Genomic DNA, 17722 nt, shown 5'->3' with positions numbered 1-17722 from the left:
AAGAGTTGCCAAACCCAAGAGTGCAGCTCTTTATTTTCCTTTAAGGCTTGTTCACTATCAAATGTGGAGAAATGCCCATTGTGCTACTCCAGCAGGGGCAGCCTGGGATGCTTTGCCACTTAAGAAAAACAGAAAATGGCGCCCCCTGCCTTGTCCTTCTCTGCTGTCTCTCCCATATCCCACTGCTGCCAAAGTGGGGAGGTGGGTGATAAGAATCATGGTTCTAGGGGAGGAAGGAGCTTTGCAGGAAACACAGTTCTGGAATAGGAGGGTAGATTAATTCATAATATCCAGTAGTCAAAGAATTTAACCAATCCACGGCAAACTAAGGACGGTGACAATAGTTCACAGCCCAACAGAGTTAAAACTCTTTACACTTACCGTATTTATCGCACCATAGGACGCACTTTTTCCCCTCCAAAAATGAAGGGGAAATGTGTGTGCGTCCTATGGTGCGAATGCAGGCTTTCACTGAAGCCTGGAGAGTGAGAGGGGTCGGTGTGCACCGACCCCTCACGCTCTCCAAGCTTCGCACACCTCTCCGCAAGCAGCGGGAGCCCAGCGCTGGGCTCCCGCTGCTTGCGGAGAGTTGCCTGCATGCCGAAGCCTGCGTGCGTTGAGCTCAGCGCGCCCAGGCTTCGCGGACCTCTCCGCAAGCAGCGGGAGCGCTCCCACGGCTTGCAGAGAGCTGCCTGTTTGGGGGCTGGGGTCGGGGGAAGCTCGAGCTTCCCCCGCCCCAGCCCCGTGCCTGGGGGGGAAATAATTTTTTCCCCTTTATTTCCCCCCCAAAAAACTGGGTGCGCCCTATGGTCCGGTGTGCCCTATGGTGCAAAAAATACGGTAACTCTTTTGTTGGCTTGTGGTCAGTGGAGTGAAGCATATGGAACTGAGCACAGGATCGCAGCACAAATTATCAATGGGTATTATTAATTGAGTCTATACACTGTCTTTCATTGAAAGAAACACAACCAAGGCTTTTCACAAACAAATGAAACAAGTTATAGCCCTACAACCGATAAAACCAAGTTAAAACATCAACATTGCAGGCAGAAACACCTGGAATTGGTATTAATAGTCAGAGAAATGCCTGGGGTAAACAGATACATTTTCAATTGTTGGTGGAAACAACCACATGCAGGGAGATTGTTCCTCATGGTAGGGGCCATCACAGAGAAAGCCCTTCTCTACACCATGGTAAGATGTCTACAAGTTGTGGCAGGGTTATCAGGGCTTCTTCCACAGATGGAAGCGACCAAGGTGGTCAATATTGGTGGCTAGGAGCTTTTCAGAACCTTTTCAACCAGGAGTAAAACCTTGAACTTGGATCAGTAGCCCAGTGCAACTCATTCAGAAGAGCTGCATTGAGCAACCTGGTCCCTGCATTCTGCAGCAAGCTGCGGTTTCCAAACAAACCTTAAGGGCAGCTCCACATCAAGTCTTTTATAGTAATCCAGTCTTGAGGTTGCCAGTGCATGAATCACTGTATCAAAGCTATCCCTATCCAGGATTGATCACTACTGACAAACCAACTGAAGCGGGCAATCCCTGCTGGTGATGTCGCTTGGGCCTGCCGTGACAAATCCAGGAGCATCCCTCAGACTATAGACCTGTTCCTTCAGAGGAAGTGTAACCACTACCAGAGTAGATTAACATCCCAAGCTTCAGATCCAAGAACTGATCACTCACAGGGGCTGTTGTCTTTTCAGATTCAACTTCAGTTTATTGGCCTTCATCCATCCTACCAGTACATCCAGTCTCTGTTTTGGACCTGACAGACACTCCAGACACCGAGCAGCAAATTAATGACACCATGCCCTAAATCTACTGATGACTGCTCCCAAAGGCTTTATATAGATGTCAAAGGTAAGGAAGAGGACCCCTGGACGATTAAGTCCAGTCAAAGGCGACTATGGGGTTGCAGCGCTCATCTTGTTTTGAGGCCGAGGGAACCGGCGTTTGTCCACAGACAGCTTTCCGGGTCATGTGGCCAGGTTGACTAAACCGCTTCTGGCGCAACGGAACACCATGATGGAAAACAGAGCACATGGAAACGCTATTTACCTTCCTGCTGCAGCAGTGCCTATTTATCTACTTGCACTGGCGTGCTTTCAAACTGCTAGGTTGGCAGGAGCTGGGACTGGCAAGCCCAAGAGGCTCAGTGGTTTAGACCACAGTGCCACCCACGTTAAATGGCATTTATCTCTGGCACAAACCCTGCAGGTAGATTTATGCAGCGCTTTTCCTTCTTTTTTTGCGGGAGGAGTGAACATAATGGCTTATAGTCGTGAAATGCCACTGCTCCTGCTACCCTCAGAGCACAACCCTGTATTTTTCTTCCACTGCCGAGTGGAGTGAGACAGATAAGGTTTCAGAATATCTGGTATTGTTTACAGAACAAGAAGCCTGGCTTCCTCCACTGGTGACAAGTTGCTTTTAATAAGATTTCTAGAGTGATGCTTTCAACTCACCCAAGTACTGTTTACCTTATTTCTTGGACTGGAGTGCCCTCTAGAGTCTTTAAGAACCTCCTGCACTCCTCTCTGACTGCTCTTTTCACTCCAATCTTTCCGGGTTCCTGAGACAGTACACCCTTGTCTCCAGAGAGGGGCCCTAGCCCATATCACTGGGCTTACTCTGCCAGATACTTCTAGCCAGATATTTTGCCCTGTCTTTCTTCCTTTTCTTTCTTCCTTTTCTGTTTTCTCTTGCTGCTGCTTTTGCTATTTCTGTGATTTACACAGCAGCTGGGAGATTGTGGAGAAACCAGGTTGCTGGGGATTCCTGCATCCTGTTCAGTGGTGTTTATATCCATTTGGGCTGAGTGTGGCATGGCTCTGATTCCCATCCATGCCCAACTCTCTACAGAAGGAGGAGCTGAGTAGTGACCCATGAGCGAACCCTCTGCGAAGGAGCATGTCAAAACGGGTGTGATAAAAGCCATAAACTTCTCATTGGCAATTTTCATACAGCATGAAAGACAACCGAGGGTTTCTTGAGTAAACTAGAAAGGGCTGCAGAAATTGCTGTCTGGGGATCTTCTATAGGAGGACGGTTTGCTCCCACTATACTCTCTTGGTATATTTCCAAATAAAGAAAACACTACAAAAACAGCACAACAGTCCCGCGCTCTCTTCTGTAAAGGAAACCCTATAATACTGGGAAGCGAGGGGCTTGTAACAATACCATAATTAAAACAAATCCGTTTAAAATCTAAAAATCTCAACACAGCCAGCCTAATTAGCATATTTCTTTTATATATTTAAAAGCTATCGTTCCGGAACATGTCCTTCACTTTAATTGGATCACGTCCCAATAAAATGACATTTATCAGTGTGAATGCCCTCCTAAATAAATATTTTTCTGGCTTTTGTGAAAGCCCCCAGCAAGCTAATCATTGGAATGTTCAGAGAGACGGCAGCACCACAGAGAAGACCCTTTTGGCGTCACCCTGGCTGTATCAAATGTCATGGGATACATCAGCATGAGATGTAGAGAGAAATTAAAGACCAGCCCCTAATTAAGCCTTACAAAAACAACACTCTTTTAAACAGAAAAAGCATGTAAATGAACAGCTCCCCATGTTTTTAGGTAGATGCAGAGTGACCAAATGTAAATTTTGATACTGAAGTTGGAAAATATGCCTTCATCAGTGGATCATTTTAAAGTCTGCCTAGAAACCACACCCACACCCCTACCTGCCTCCAGGTAACCCTGCTAAGTTAGCTCTGCTGTATATTGTTTCAGCAGCACAAACAACAGCTTAATTATATTTGGAGAGAAGATGAGGTGGTGGGAGACCTCATTCTGAAACCACTCAGGTTTCACTTGGGATGGAAATCATGGCATTAGGTTATGAATTTTAATTTCCTTTCAGACTCAGATTCCCACTGTTTGAATTTGAGATTAATTTGCTTGACTCATTATGAGAGAATGTACATGAAACTGAAATTAAACTGATTATATATAAATACAGTTGCCATAGCACTCTATTCCTTTTTCCTGTTTAAGTTTCAGATTATGTCTTTGCAGATCACATAAAATACTTTAAATATTTAGTCAAATATTTATACATTCAAGGTTGCTATTGCCAATTTCCAATTGCAGGCGGGCCTGATCAGGATTGGGGCTACAGTGAGACAGTCATAGCTTTCTAAAAACAACAACAACACACTTTTCTCTCGTGAGAGAGAATCAAAATTAATTAAAATGCTATTGGTGGAGATATTTCAGTGGAGATATTTTAGATACGAAGAAAAGAAGAAGGTTTAGAGTTTGTGCTTCCTTCAGACGAAATTGGTGTTCATATCATCACCAGTTAAGTCAGGATAAGCCTGAAGTTGTTAGCTTCCCAGACCCCCAGCTGTTCACATCAACATATCTTAATTAGTATCAGACCAGTTTCTGTTTGTGTGCACACCAAGGGGAGTGGAGAGGGCAGGAATGTCTTCACCCCATGCAAAGGTGTTCACATCTTGACTGGAGACACCTTGGACTGTCTTAAGGACCAATCATATAACACCGGTCTTGAAAGACCTACACTGGCTCGCAGTACGTTTCTGAGCACAATTCAAAGTGTTGGTGCTGACCTTTAAAGCCCTAAATGGCCTTGGCCCAGTATACCTGAAGGAGTGTCTCCACCCCCATCATTCTGCCCAGACACTGAGGTCCAGCTCCGGGGGCCTTCTGGTGGTTCCCTCATTGCGAGAAGCCACGTTACAGGGAACCAGGCAGAGGGCCTCCTTGGTAGTGGCACCAGCCCTGTGGAACGCCCTCCCACCAGATGTCAAAGAGAACAACAACTACCAGACTTTTAGAAGGCATGTGAAGGCAGCCCTGTTTAGGGAAGCTTTTAATGTTTGATGTATTACAGTATTTTAATTTTTTTTTGGAAGCCGCCCAGAGTGGCTGGGGAAGCCCAGCCAGATGGGCAGGGTATAAATAATAAATTATTATTATTATTATTATTATTATGAAGCTGAGTTGAGAAACAACTGCATCAAACTGGATGTTTTAGCTGAGTTTCCTGCACTGCAGGGGGTTGGACTAGATGACCCAAGGGGTCCCTTTCAACTCTACAATTCCACGAAACTGTAGTATTTCCAAACCAAGGGTACATGTGCATTTTTGATGAATAAAATCCAAGCACCGGAATCACACAGTAAGAGCACAGTGAAATGTGTGGACACAGTCAAATACCTTTCCTAACCTGTTCGGTTCTGAAGGAAAAATTACCGAAAGCATGGGGGTTTTATATATAAAAAATGTCTCTCTCATTTTTAAAAAGGCAACAGCTCATGTAAAGGGAGATTTAAATATTAATTAAATATTAGGGGTTGAAAGTTTTCAGAAAAGCTTGGGTCCGATCCCATTAGCATTCTCTCTCCTCGCCCCCCTGTACTTTTACTTCCCCGTGATTTTCATCTCATACATTCCCCAACCTGTTGCAGCCTCACTACTTCTTTAAGGTAAAGGTAAAGGGACCCCTGACCATTAGGTCCAGTCGTGGCCGACTCTGGGGTTGTGACGCTCATCTCGCTTTACTGGCCGAGGGAGCCGGCATACAGCTTCCAGGTCATGTGGCCAGCAGGACTAAGCCACTTCTGGCGAACCAGAGCAGCGCACAGAAATGCCGTTTACCTTCCCACTGGAGCGGTACCTATTTATCTACTTGCACGCCGTTTACCTTCCCGCCAGAGCGGTACCTATTTATCTACTTGCACGTCGTTTACCTTCCCGCCAGAGCGGTACCTATTTATCTACTTGCACTTGGACGTGCTTTCAAACTGCTAGGTTGGCAGGAGCAGGGACCGAGCAATGGGAGCTCACCCCGTCGCAGGGATTCGAACCGCCGACCTAGGCTCTGTGGTTTAACCCACAGCGTGTTATTACTCCTGCACTGTCGATTTCCAGATGAACCAGCCACCTACTGTTTTATTGCTGTTTTCAGTGCGAGTGGCTTTGACCTTGCAGGACAGCGTTTCTTTTGTTTTTGAGGCTACTTCTCAATGCACAGCTTTGTACGTCCACCCACATGTGCTTCGACTGAAAGCCATTTCCCCAAACCTTCACTTTCCAGGCAAGGAGGGGCATGACTGTGATATTCCCAACTTAATGCCCTTCTCTCAGGAGCACAGTTCCCCAGCCCAGCCCAGCCCAGGCCCTTACTGAGCACAAAAAGGCTGCATCTCCCACCAGGGATCCTTGGGCGCAGAGCATTACTGTGTATTGTTTCTTTGGTGTGATCCCCCCCCCCCAGCCAGTGAAGGCTTTCTTTCTCTCTCCCCTTCCATGCAAGTGAAAAGGAGAATAATAATAATATTTTTTTATTTATACCCCGCCCTCCCCAGCCAAGACCGGGCTCAGGGTGGCTAACAACCAGTAATAAAAACAAGTTGATTAAAATACAAATTTTAAAAAGATTAAAATACAACATTAAAACATTAGGATGCAGCCTCTTCACAAGAGGAGAAAGGAAAAAGGAAAGAGGGGGAGGGGATCAAGTTGATTCCAAGCCAAAGGCCAGGCGGAACAACTCTGTCTTACAGGCCCTGCGGAAAGAGATCAGATCCCGCAGGGCCCTGGTCTCATGAGGCAGAGCGTTCCACCAGCCAGGGCCAGTGTTGAAAAGGCCCTGGCTCTGGTTGAAGCCAATCTAACTTCCTTAGGGCCCGAGACCTCGAGGGTGTTGCTATTTATGGACTTTGAGGTTCTCCGTGGGGCAGACCGGGAGAGGCGGTCCCGTAGGTACGAGGGTGAATATGCTCCCATGGCAGAGACCCCGTGAGGAGCCTCGCTGCAGCATTCTGCACCCGCTGGAGTTTCTGGGTCAGCTTCAAGGGCAGCCCCGCCTAGAGCGAATTACAGTAGTCAAGCCTGGAGGTGACCGTCGCATGGATCACTGTGGCCAGGTCGGGGAATGATCTATTCATTAACTCACATTGGGGGTGGGGAGACTGGCTAAATATCCCCAAAAATGCTAGTGGAGAGAGAAGAAGCCCATCTTTACCAGGGGCCGTTGGGGATAACAGGGTTCCTACTGGTGGGGGAATAGATTCCACTACAGAGTATTTCTTTTATATCCAGGAGGGATTGCACCATTAATTTATATTAACTTGTCTGCGGAGATGGGAAGGTTTGTATGCATGCATGTACTTGAATAATAATAAAAAAGAAAGTCTATGTCGTACACATGACTAAAGACCCTCCCACTTTCTATTGCGGTTCACAGGGGCATGTCACATGGAATGCTGTGATAAATAAGCATTGTGTTCTATACAGTGCGCGCCATGAGCAGCAGTTTGTGAAAACTACCAGGACAGTTGTACCTTGGAAGTCGAATGGAAAATGTTGCGCAAGTCCGTTTGACTTCCAAAACTTTCGGAAACCAAAGCGTGGCTTCTGATTGGCTGCGGGAAGCTCCTGCAGCCAATCGGAAGCCCCGTGAGATGTTTGGCTTCCAAAAATAGTTTGCAAACTGGAACAGTCACTTCCGGGTTTGCAGCGTCGAGAGCTGATTTGTTTGTCAACTAAGCTGTTCGAAAACCAAGGTACGACTGTACCGTGACACCTCACCACTGAAAGAGGCGGGGGGGGGGGGTTGCATAAGTTCAAAGTACCCAGCAGCCAAAGTCCTCGAGATCAATGCTTTGCTATTTGGTTTAATTTTATTTCATATACAAAGTGGCTCAGGAGCAACAGGGACCACAGGTGAATATGAACGTCTGGATTTAGTACAGCTTAAGTTTGCTGCCTAACTTCTTTTTTGAAATAAAAACAAATTGTAATTGTTTTGATTTGGACCGTGGACTCCTATGCAAATGCTAGAGACCACACATCCTTTTCCCCTTGGTATGCTTTATTCTTGATTTAATAGATTACATAGCTGCGTTCTGCATTTCCTCTTCTGTTTCTTTTCCTGCAATCTGTCTGTCGTTATAAAACTGAATAAAAATATGTGAAAAACAAAAACAAATGAAAACAAAAACAAATGAAAGTAGACAACACCTTGGCAAGGGAAGTAGGAGTGTGTGTGTGGGGGGGTACTGCCTCTGTCCTCCCCCCTCCTGAGCACAAAGCTCCCCAGGCTGCCACACACCGGCCTGATCAGTTTCATTGTGTTCTTGCTTTGTTTACGGTCGCTAACTTGTGCTGTGTTATGTTTGGTATTTGGTATTTTAATTGCTGGGAGCTACCACAAGCATCGCCAGTCTGAGACTGGTTTCTCTTAGTGTTAAATGTGCGTAAGGTTGGTGGAGGAAGAGTGGTTTGCTCTTCAGAAGGAGTGTGTGATCCTCTCACCTCTGGCCATGTTTCATCCACAGTAGCCTTAAATTATCTATATTTCTCTTCACCTTAATTTGACAGTGGGTATGTATATGAAAAAAGCACATAAAGGTCGCCAAAGCATTGGCTTGAAAGGGACTAACACACCTTTTCCAATATGATGCCCAGAAAAAACAACAACACATTTTAGGGTTTCCCCCTGAAATTATAGAAAGAGTCGGGTTGCCAGATCACAACCTGAAGAATCCACCCAAGCCCTGGTTTCTCTGAGAAGCAGAGAGAGCTCTCCTATGTCCCCCTTTTCCTCCTCAAGTGTTGCAGAGCAAAACAAGGAGCCTACTTGCTCCAGAAGATTGGAAGGGATGAGTGTGAGGGGGCAGAGGAGGAACAATGTAGAGAAGCTGCCTCTTGATAGTTTTTGTGGTCGCTTCAGAGCTGTTGACAGATGGGATCTTCGAGCCGCAATCTGGTCTAGTAGGCAACTGCCTTTGCTACACATTTCACGCTTGTGTTGACAAAGGTGATAAAAATATTCCAAAGACGTGCATTTCTTATAACACTATTCAGCTGCTGCCTAATTTCTAAGCTTGGAAATCCAACTCAGCTCGTAATGCTCATTTCAAAGATGAGGCTGGATTATGGTGCCCAAAACTCATATCTGGTTCAAATTTTAATCCAACGCAAAGAACACTATCAATCCTCTCTCCAAAAACCTTCATCTCTCCAGGTTAAGTGATGATGCCCTCATTTGCACACCCGAAAAGTGGGGAGTGAGATGGATGGCTAATATGAGAGAAACAACTTCATCATTCCTGAGGGCATCAGGAAATGGCAGCTGGCGGGTGCTGGGAGAAGAGCTGGTGAATTTTGCCCTCACCTGGCTTTTGACCCCCCCCCCAATGACAAGAGCTTTTAGATGGTTTTTCCTTCTGCGCTGATTTGCCACTACTCAAAACCCTTCCCTGTCCCACTTACCATCTTTGTGGCTTCATCAATAGGTGACCAGGACCACCGGGAAAGTAGCTTTCCCAGCATCACTGACAGGTGTCTGGAGCCCTGGGAAAACATCATTTCCCAGGGTTCCTGGCACCTCGCGTGCAGCCAGGGAAGCCTGTGGTGTGCCAGAAAAGAGTGAGGGGAGAAAGCCCCCCTCCCTTTCCTTTATTCCACCATTGCAGCTGCTACATCAGCAGAGCAGGAATCAGAAGGAAGGATCACTGAGAATGAGTGTTGCCAGATCATCAGGGATGTGGCAGGATGTGTATTGGGCCTGAATAGATCAACTTATTTCCCTAGATTTCTGAACCCAATTTTGAGTCTGGTTCTCCTCATCACATTTTAAGCGGAGAATTTCCCACAGTCCTCTGGAGAGCTGAGAGGCATCCATTTTGGACACAGAAGATGATGGTCTGGGCACACATTATGCAGCTGGTTTTCACCTTTACAAAGCCTTCCAAATTGCTTTTTACCTGGGATAACAGCACTTAGCAGACTATATCACTCCATAATTGCCCATTTCATTGCCAGCAATGAAGCTTGACAACCTCCATTTCTTGGCACCAGAAGTTGACTATAGAAATATTCTGCCTCACTCCCCGCCTTCCCCCCCAAATTCCTGCTGCAACCGCAGAAATATTTGTGAAAACACATGCTAAAAATGAATAAACATTTTTTAAAAATCATTTTCGCTTAATGAAAAACAGTGCGTAAAGCACTTTTTAAAATTCTCCATGGACATAATTTAATCCAAAGGAACGAGGTGCAGCACATTTCAAGGTCGACAAAGCATTGCCGTTTAGATTCCTTAGTAATTACAAAGGTCATACATATCTGATAAGTCCATAATTACCTCTGTTAAGTGACGCTGAACTGTTTATATCACCAGTGATGAAGGATGACTCCGACTGCTTTCGGACAGTGTCATTCCACATCCTGCGAATGCGACTCTGGAGAAGGGCAAAAGGAAGGGGCAGAAAGTGAATCTCAAGCGGAGCATGTACAGCAGCCTCTGCCAAACTTCTGCTTCCCAGATGGTTTTGAGTACAACTCCCAATCACCTGTATATACATGCAGGTCCCGCTATCTAGACACTTCTTGTATGAAAATTCATTTATCCAAACATGAGGAATTAGTACCCAAACCTTGCTATACACATCACAGAATCAGATATCCAAATAGCTGGACCTGTGTGCAGTACTGTAAACAAATAAACAGGCCTTTCTTTCTGTTTTTGTTTTTGTTGGTTTGCAGCATCTGTTTCGCCACAAACCATGGTGGGAGGGAGGGGAGAGATCAGACAAGTAAGAACGTTTTTTCCCTTCTTTGTTTGCTTCTTGCAAGGTTTCAGAGGGTTTCCCTATCATTTTGTGGTCAAAATTAGGTGCTTGGGAACACATTAGAATTTTCCCCATAGGAAACCATGGAAATGGTTGACTCTTTATGCAAACTCTTGCCTAAGAGACAATTTTCTGAGAATGCATTGTGTTCAGATAGTGAGAACTGTGTGAGTTGTCAGTCACCCCTTGCATATAGCAGAACATGAATCTGCTTTGTCCAGAATCCTGATTCTAACTAGAAGCTCACAAAGAGGCCTACAACAATAGATCTTCTATTTTGAAATCCTTTAAATGCAGATTATATACTAAAGCTCAAATCACTGATAATGGGACTGGATCGAAAGCTGAAAGGGATGTGCCCAGAAAGTTCTGTGAGTCCGACTTCCAAAACATTCGGAAACCAAAGTTTGTGAGTTTTGGGCACAACCAAAGCACAGCTTCTGATTGGCTGCAGGAAGCTCTTGCAGCCAATCGGAAGCTACAGAAGCCTTGTCAGATGTTCGGCTTCCAAAAAGAGTTCACAAACCAGAACACTCACTTCCGGGTTTCGATAATTTGGGAGCCAAAACATCCAAGAATGAAGCTGTTCCAAAACCAAGGTACAACTGTATTTGCTTCTAAGGGTAGCCAAAATGCCAGAAATGTACAGAAGTACAGTCAGTGTTCCTGTCATGCAACTGGAGAACAGTGACTCAACTGTAAGATTCAATAGATTGAAACTTCTTGTCTGCCTCAAGCACTCAGAAATACATGCCTCTGAATATGGAGGAGCTGTATGAGTGCACCTGAAATTTCGTGGGAATTCCTCCCTTAAAAAAAAAAAAAAGTAATGGCTAAAAGAACACTGAGCCAAGTCAAGCAAAGGCATATAAGCCCAGGGTGTTTGGTGGGACTAGAGATGGGAAGGTCTGGAAAACCCCCGGAAAAAAATGAAAAAACAAAACAAAAACAGTTTGATATAGTTTGAATATTCCACACACTTTCCCCCCAAGTGGGAACGGCTTTGGGGAAACAAACAGAAAAAAACCCTGGTTTTTCTCTAGGTGGGACACATTGTACATTTGAACAGCTATGTGAAGTGGACTCATGAAGATTGGAGCTGCTTTGCAACCTCATGTTTAAGACTGTTTAAGAACTCACGGACGGTGCAAAGCAGATCTCTTGCTATTGGCAGGGAGAAATGCAATCTAAGCACCTCACGAGTATAAATTTGCTTAGAATCTAGGATAAATTTGGAAAGAGAAGTAGTCAAGTTAAATCATTAACAGCAGCTTTAATATTTTGCGGGAATTTTAAACTCAGTGGAGAACTGGGTTCCTTTATAATACGAACAGTATGTGCTATCTTTTTTGGTATATCAAAACCAGGGCCATGAAAATCTGATTATATAACGATAACACCACTATGATGAATGAGCAGCCATCACCATACGTCAACCCGTCACTAAAGTCGGATTCAGAAATTAACTGATCAGGGTTAACAATTTAGATAAAAATCTTGTTCCTAGAATATATCAGATTTTATGGAGTTTTCATGAAGAAATGAATCAAAGGTAAAGTGTTGTGATTGTCTGCAAGGCAGCATTTTATGAAATTACTCATTTTGATATTTGGGAATAGTTTTAGAATTACTGTAGAAAAAACCTTGTTATGTTGTAGACCATGAGAGAATTGTTTTTTAAGTGCATGACTAGAAGGTAGAGTAATAAACTACATAATGTAGCCATAAAATATATAAGATTACAGGAACATAAAACCTCATTCTGGAAATGTAAAAAGGAATAAGATAATTTTGCGGCATGTGATGCTCTATATGTAGAAATGCCAGCAGAAGATTAATGTGATAACTGCAAAGATGACTGAGTGGGTTACATCTTTCTTTGGAATTCTTAATATTTTTACTTTCACTAAGCACATACTCTGTTTATTATTAACCGAATGTTTCAGTTTTCAAACGCCAAAAACCCAGAATTGCTTTAGTTTTTGAACGCGCCTCGGAAGCCGAACAGCTTCTCAATTTTCTCAATTGAATTTTCTGACCGCCCATTTCAGAAGTCAAACGGTCTTCGGGAAAGGATTGTATTAGACAACTGAGGTTCCACTGTAAATGATTCCTTCAGCCTGAAATGTGTGCAAAATTATGGACAGTCACAGATATTCCCACATTTGCTGAGTGGGAAAATAAATTGCATGCCATCTCTTCTAAACTTCTTTAATAACAGGATAAAAGAGAGAGGCAATTCTGTAACATACTTGTTCATAATTGGGCTGTTTTTATAATTGACAGAATACACCTCACATATCTACAAACATAAGTTTTTTGGAGTAACTTCATGGCTTCTTAAATATGATAACTGTATGATTTGAACAATGTTATTTTATTTAAAATTTTGCATACAAAAGGATGCTACATATGGGCTGGTTCCTTTCTGGCAAGATCCAGGAATTGCTAACAGACTTTGGGTCTAGCTTGGAGTCCAAACCCAGCAGCAAGATCACACCTTCCTTTTCCCCCTCAACATGCAGCTAAAATTCCTAAGTGTCTGATGCTTCTATATTCATGACCACGGGTAGGCAAACTAAGGTCCGGGGACCGGATCCAGCCCAATCGCCTTCTAAATCCGGCCTGCGGACGGTCCGGGAATCAGCGTGCTTTTACATGAGTAGAATGTGTCCTTTTATTTAAAATGCATCTCTGGGTTATTTGTGGGGCATAGGAATTCGTTCATTCCCTGCCCCAAAATATAATCTGCCCCCCCACAAGGTCTGAGGGACAGTGGACTGGCCCCCTGCTGAAAAAGTTTGCTGACCCCTGCTCATGACAATATTCAACCTGGGATGGACTGCTGTAACTCCTAGCATTTATTTAATCTATATATATATATATATATATATATATATATATATATATATATATATCTCACATAAAGTCTGCACATCAAACTTATTTATGGATAATAAATATCTATAAAAAGTGATCATTAGCTTTTTAGTTTCAAATACAGCTGCTCCAGTATTTCGGGTGTCTCAGAAGCTGAGAAGGCTCTGGCCAAGCGAGGCTGATATTGATGAACTGGAAGAAGGAAAATAAGATTCCCTTTCATCCATGGGTAGGCAAACTAAGACCCAGGGACCGGATCCAGCCCAACTGCCTTCTGAATCCGGCCCGCGGACGGTCTGGGAATCAGCGTGTTTTTACATGGGTAGAATGTGTCCTTTTATTTAAAGTGCATCTCTGGGATATTTGTGGGGCATAGGAATTCATTCCCCCCCCCAAAAAAATATAGTCCACCCCCCACAAGGTCTGAGGGACAGTGGACCGGCCCCCTGCTGAAAAAGTTTGCTGACCCCTGCTTTAATCAATGGGTCAATGATATGACAACACTTGCAACTTATGAACAGATTGCCTGTAGACTTTGTTGGATGAATCTAGTGAAATGTGGAATGTATTTATAAAGAATGTAGTACGTTATGAATAACTACATTTGCTTTAGGAGTATAACACCATTTATTTCTATAGAACAATGAAGGGAAAGGTACTGCTTTTACCTACTGTATTATTTTTGCACCTTTATTTCTCACACTTCCCCACCCTTTTCCTTTATTACTTATATCCTTATAAATAAAAATTGATCTAATAAAGTATTGATTAAAATTATATTTCACTTTTCTATTTAAAATTTATCTAAGCCAGCTCACAACACGCTATTCCAAGATACCAACAACCTGACTGAAGGACCCCCCTTCCCTGCAGAGGCAGATTTCGGAGAGTGTGAGCAGTCCAACTGGGCGCGGAGCCTCGAGGGCACTGCAACTATTAGGTAGAATGGAAAGTCAGAGGCCAGGGTGGTGCCAAAGTTTGGCAATGCACGGGGTGCTGCTGAAATTTGAGACCCCAAGATCCACAACTGTTTCCTCTTAAGATCTTCCCTATATGCCACACACGGGACGTGGGTGGCACTGTGGGTTAAACCACAGAGCCTAGGGCTTGCTGATCAGAAGGTCGGCAGTTCAAATCCCCACGACGGGGTGAGCTCCTGTTGCTCGGTCCCTGCTCCTGCCAACCTAGCAGTTCGAAAGCACCTCAAAGTGCAAGTAGATAAATAGGTCCCGCTCCAGCGGGAAGGTAAATGGCGTTTCCGTGCGCTGCTCTGGTTTCGCCAGAAGCAGTTTAGTCCTGCTGGCCACATGACCCGGAAGCTGTTCGCCGGCTCCCTCGGCCAATAAAGCGAGATGAGCGCCGCAACCCCAGAGTCGGTCACGACTGGACCTATTGGTCAGGGGTCTCTTTACCCTTTACCTTTATTGCCCCATACGCCCTTCGAAAGGGTGATTATTGTGGAACTTCCTTCTGGATCATCTTTGCCATGATGGACCTTCATTACTATCTTTTAAGTGCCTTGAAAAACCTGCTGCTCACAAACATTTGATGCCGTTTAAATGTTTTGATAGCTTGTGCGTTTGTTCCCTTGTAGAAGCGACTCGCCACAGCTGTTTTGGTTTATCTAAGGCATTTTAGAACTGTCTTTTGGGCCCAGCTTCTTTGAATTTGTTCTGAGTTTTTGAGCTTGGGATAAGTGTTTGTGCTGTGACAGCCACTCCAGACACCAGAAGAAACATCTCTCAGCTGACATATTTGGGTATGAATTAAGCATGTTGCCTCTATTACACAGATGCAGATCACAACAGCCTTACTAAGAATTTAATGGTTACTCCCTGTGTGTTTTAGTTCAAAGCTAAATTGGTGAGGTGTCAGATATAATTACATCTATTAGCAGCACAGACTGAATTTGTGTTTCCTTCCTATTGATTAAGTTGTAAGCTGCAGTGTTTTATATGAACTGCCCTTCATAAATCTGTTTCTGTGCATTACTGCATAAAAAGCTAAACCTGGCACTAGAAGCAGATAATGGAGTCTGTTCTCAGTAACTCAGAGTAAACAAGCTGAGGTCAGAGTTTTCAAAGAAGGGTATGTAACCCCCAGAGTGTTGCAAAAACATTAGATGGAGGTGGACAGGTTTCAGTTCAAGCACCAGGCTGACTGATTAAATATAGGTGCAAAAGCCGCCTGAGGGCAAAAATCCACTGCAGCGCCTGAAAATAGGATTTAAATCCACCAATAGGAAGAGGAAAATGGAAGACTCTCCAACATTTCAGAGATCAAAATAGGGGCATTTTTATATATTGCTACCATCTCCACATCCCGAAGACTGGCCAGTTCCTTATGACATTGTCTGTTTTTATATTCTTCTTACGTTTTTTGTGATTTCGTATTTTCTGCACACCACTTATATGCCTTCCATATGTTAGCAATATTTAAGTAGTATTTTTTTAAAATAAATTTTATTAATACTTAAAAATAATTTTGTAAGTTAGATTTTATATTACACGGACCAAAGACAAATACATGCTGCCTGAATTCAAATAAGGAAACTATACGATCAGGGGTTAAGTAAGAATAACATTGAATGAAATGTACAAATATATGCAAATCTACAAGTTGTTGCAAATTTCTCCACATTCACATTATGGGGTATAAGAGACCAGAAAGGTTGATCATTCATGGGCAACCTAAAATTCCACATTGGTTCTGCTTGTCCTCTTAAGGTGCACAAATAATTAACGATTTTCTCAGAAATTGCAATAAAGAAAGGGGTTTTTTTGTACCAGTTCTCTAAAGTGATTGATGAAGCATCTTTCCAGCCCAATGAAATAACCAGGCATGCTGCTACCAATGAAACTATTAAAAGTTTTCCAAAAAGTCAGCACTTGCTCCCTCAAATAGAGATAATAAACCTAACTTAGGAACCCAAAACCACCCTGTGTTCTGTGACGGCATTAATCTCTACAACTACCTGTTCCCAGAAGATTTTTTACTGCTGGGCAGGTCTGTTGGAGGTCCCAGTAGGTACACCTTTCATTGCATTTCTATCAACAGAGCATTACCACTACCCTGAATGTGGACCATTCAAACTGGTGTACAGTAATACCAATGTCATGCCACATTCTTCCCCCATATATGTTTCTTCCACCACATCTTGTGTGCCTTCCTCCTTCTCAGACTGCCCTGACTCTTCCTCCTCCTCCTGTCCTGGCTCCTGCCTTGCAGGTAGCACCCTGACACCTCAGGTCCTAAATCCTTTCCCATTTCATAGACCGAATTGAGGCCAATAATTTTGAGTTCTTATTCCCAAACTCACAACACTTTTGGTTCAAATATCTTCTAATTTCTAAGGCTTCAAGAGACCCCTGTTTACCTTCAAAGACTCTATGGACCCTATAGGATCTGGAAGATTTATGTCTCCTCTCTAACGTCTTACTGTAATCAGATATGTAGCGGAAGGAAATCTTTCTCAGTTGGATAGATTCACTAGCTGCCAGCCCCTGAAGCACCAACTTCAAGGCACTGCAGACTAATGAGCACTTTCAGCCTTAAGATCTAAATATTCTGCCAGTCTATCATGGTGGAGTTGCACAGTGCTCTGATGGGTTCATAGGTCTGAATTAAAATACCAAATAGCAGAACTGCATACTGGGCCATGAATCTGAAACAATATCTAGACCAGCACATTGGACTGAGATCTTTCGGAAGCCTATGGCAGCTTGGCAAATTCCATGTAACAAGAGCTTTCAATCAATAGGTAGTCTGCTCTTAAGAGAGATCCATTACGAAAAAAACAATATGTGAAACCAAATTCGATGTATGTAATCCCTGCCACACACCCTTCGATTTGTATGTGTGTAAAAGGTCTGGGACGCGGGTGGCGCTGTGGGTAAAACCTCAGTGCCTAGGACTTGCCGATCGTATGGTCAGTGGTTCGAATCCCCGCGGGGTGAGCTCCCGTCTTTCGGTCCCAGCTCCTGCCCACCTAGCAGTTCGAAAGCACTCCTAAGTGCAAGTAGATAAATAGGCACCGCTTTATAGCGGGAAGGTAAACGGCGTTTCTGTGTGCTGCGCTGGTGCTGACTCGCTAGAGCAGCTTTGTCACGCTGGCCACGTGACCCGGAAGTGTCTCCGGACAGCGCTGGCCCCCGGCCTCTTAAGTGAGATGGGCGCACAACCCTAGAGTCGGACACGACTGGCCCGTACGGGCAGGGGTATCT

The 17722-nt window shown here is 44.1% G+C and overlaps 1 protein-coding gene across 13 annotated transcripts in view; it reads right to left on the bottom strand.

The window, feature by feature from the left end:
• The window catches only part of ADGRL3 (adhesion G protein-coupled receptor L3), a 548617-nt gene that overhangs the window by 58261 nt on the left and 472634 nt on the right, over positions 1–17722 (bottom strand). For all 13 annotated transcript variants that reach the window (XM_081893739.1, XM_081893730.1, XM_081893741.1 and 10 more), the window contains one exon: positions 10133–10229. In XM_081893739.1, coding sequence (XP_081749865.1) covers positions 10133–10229 — 97 coding nt within the window. The remainder of the gene's footprint in view (positions 1–10132; positions 10230–17722) is intronic.

Source organism: Podarcis melisellensis, assembly GCF_964234715.1.
Source record: "Podarcis melisellensis genome assembly, chromosome: 17".
Classification (NCBI taxonomy): domain Eukaryota; kingdom Metazoa; phylum Chordata; class Lepidosauria; order Squamata; family Lacertidae; genus Podarcis; species Podarcis melisellensis.
The sequence above is the reverse complement of the archived record's forward strand: the minus strand, read 5'-3'. Positions and strand labels throughout refer to the sequence as shown.